The sequence below is a fragment of the Austrofundulus limnaeus genome, unplaced genomic scaffold (assembly GCF_001266775.1).
Source record: "Austrofundulus limnaeus strain Quisiro unplaced genomic scaffold, Austrofundulus_limnaeus-1.0 Scaffold179, whole genome shotgun sequence".
NCBI classification, from domain to species: domain Eukaryota; kingdom Metazoa; phylum Chordata; class Actinopteri; order Cyprinodontiformes; family Rivulidae; genus Austrofundulus; species Austrofundulus limnaeus.
In genome coordinates this window covers 1148875-1151385 of record NW_013952581.1, presented here as the reverse complement: position 1 = coordinate 1151385, position 2511 = coordinate 1148875, and the positions used below count along the sequence as shown (strand labels likewise).

The 2511-nt window shown below is 45.5% G+C and overlaps 1 protein-coding gene across 1 annotated transcript in view; it reads left to right on the top strand.

Annotated features, from left to right (window-relative positions):
• crnkl1 (crooked neck pre-mRNA splicing factor 1) overlaps nt 1-2511 on the top strand; it is a gene marked incomplete in the record, with an annotated part of 12656 nt that overhangs the window by 7993 nt on the left and 2152 nt on the right. The window contains 6 exon segments of the mRNA XM_014017959.1: nt 466-644; nt 720-890; nt 970-1161; nt 1234-1293; nt 1370-1450; nt 1557-1796. Coding sequence (XP_013873413.1) covers nt 466-644; nt 720-890; nt 970-1161; nt 1234-1293; nt 1370-1450; nt 1557-1796 — 923 coding nt within the window.

The following is a 2511-nucleotide window of genomic DNA, read 5'->3' as shown; positions in this document are numbered from 1 at the left end:
CCTCTGGCCGTAACAGTTTTTAAAAGTTGGTAATATCAGTTGTCCTTTTGTAACAGATCTAGTTGAATGACCACTTCCAGAATTTGATTTGGTTAAAATAAAATTTGGTGTTAAAATATGTTTTTAAAAATTTACAAACCTACAAACTACAGTATTTTTACAGTCTTTATTTTACAGTTAAAATAAATGTTTATCAAATAAAATCTAATGTTAAACTAATCAGGGATCCTTGTAAGACTGACATGAGAACATAGAGCATTAGAGCACATGCACATTTCCTCACAGTGACAGTAAACTGTAAACAGGTCTAAAAAGATTCATTGATGTCAGCTGGTCTGATCAGAGCTCTCCTGACTGAACATACTGTATAATAAAGAGGAAAAAAATGACGTTAGTTTAAATAAAGACACTTATCTGGGTGAGTTGTGTCAGGCATCTGCAGCCTCTTCTTTAACGTGAGTTCACTCGTCATCGTTCACCCCGAAGTGAAGAACTGGATCAAGTATGCCCGCTTCGAGGAGAAACACGGCTACATCGCTCACAGCAGGAAGGTGTACGAGCGGGCCGTGGAGTTCTTTGGAGAGGAGCACATGGACGAGAACCTGTTTGTGGCCTTCGCCAGGTTTGAGGAGACGCAGAAGGAGGCGAGTGCTGCCGGGAGGGGTTTGTTGAGAGGTAGCTTTGAAGGATGCTCTCACAGTGTTCTCTGTCCCTCACAGTTTGAACGCGTTCGGGTCATTTATAAATACGCTTTGGACAGAATCCCCAAACATCAGGCTCAGGAGCTCTTTAAGAACTACACCATGTTCGAGAAGAAGTTTGGAGACCGGAGAGGCATCGAGGACGTCATCGTCAGCAAACGAAGGTTCCAGTACGAAGAAGAAGTTAAGGTAGCTCCAGCTGACCTGATGGAAGGTGGTGGGCAATACCATTCCTTCATGACTGATAGGAGGATCTTTGTGTGTCCAGGCAAACCCTCACAACTACGACGCCTGGTTCGATTACCTCCGCCTGGTGGAGAGCGACGCAGACCCCGACACGGTGCGCGAGGTTTACGAACGAGCCATCTCCAACATCCCCCCCATCCAGGAGAAGAGGCACTGGAGGCGCTACATCTACCTGTGGATCAACTACGGCCTGTATGAGGAGCTGGAGACAAAGGTGAGGAGCATTTTAAGTCCTGAAGAACAGCCGTCATCTTCACGCAAATTAAACACAATGTTCCTTTAACAGGACCCAGAGAGGACCAGGCAGGTGTACCAGGCGTGTCTGGAGCTCATCCCTCACAAGAAGGTACGGTTCAAAGGTTGGCTGCAGTCAAGGAGCTGCTGTATTGGCTGCTGACAGCTGCTGACGCTCTCTGTTCCAGTTCACCTTCGCTAAGATCTGGCTGCTCTTCGCTCAGTTTGAGATCCGACAGAAGAACCTTCAGAATGCCAGGAAGGTCATGGTGAGCTTCAAACACTTGAACACGTTAATGTTGTGGAGGTCAGCAGCAGTGGTCCTGACTGTTTGGAGGGGAGAACGCCTCTGATGAGTGTCTGTTATGACATCAGGGCACAGCCATCGGGAAATGTCCCAAGAACAAACTGTTTAAAGGCTACATCGAGCTGGAGCTGCAGCTCAGAGAGTTCGACCGCTGCAGGAAGCTCTACGAGAAGTACCTGGAGTTCAGTCCTGAGAACTGCACCACCTGGATCAAGTTCTCCGAGCTGGAGACCATCCTGGGAGACGTGGACAGAGCTCGCGCCATCTTTGAGCTGGCCATTGGACAGCCACGCCTAGACATGCCTGAGGTTTGTGTTAGCAGCTAGAACCTGAAGACTAATGAGCCCTGCTTTACTGACTCTGCTCCTCTGAGTGCTGCCAGACCTGCAGCTGTGGGTCTGTAGTGGATCTGGTCCCCAGAGGGTCTCAGACACCTGGAACCAGTTCTGACATTCCTTTTGACTCTTTAGATAATTCAGTTCATCTTAAAGTTCAGTCAGCTCATTATAAATATTAGATAAACAGCTAAACAACAGCTAAATAACTGCTGAACAACAGCTAAATAACTGCTGAACAACAGCTAAATAAGAGCCAGATAACAGCTAAACAGCTGAACAACAGCTAAATAACTGCTGAACAACAGCTAAATAACTGCTGAACAACAGCTGAATGACTGCTGAACAACAGCTAAATAACTGCTGAACAACAGCTAAATGAGAGCTACAGCTAAATAACTGCTGAACAACAGCTAAATAAGAGCCAAATAACAGCTAAACAGCTGAACAACAGCTAAATAACTGCTGAACAACAGCTAAATGAGAGCTACAGCTAAATAACTGCTGAACAACAGCTAAATAAGAGCCAAATAACAGCTAAACAGCTGAACAACAGCTAAATAACTGCTGAACAACAGCTAAATGAGAGCTACAGCTAAATAACTGCTGAACAACAGCTAAATAAGAGCCAAATAACAGCTAAACAGCTGAACAACAGCTAAATAACTGCTGAACAACAGCTAAATGA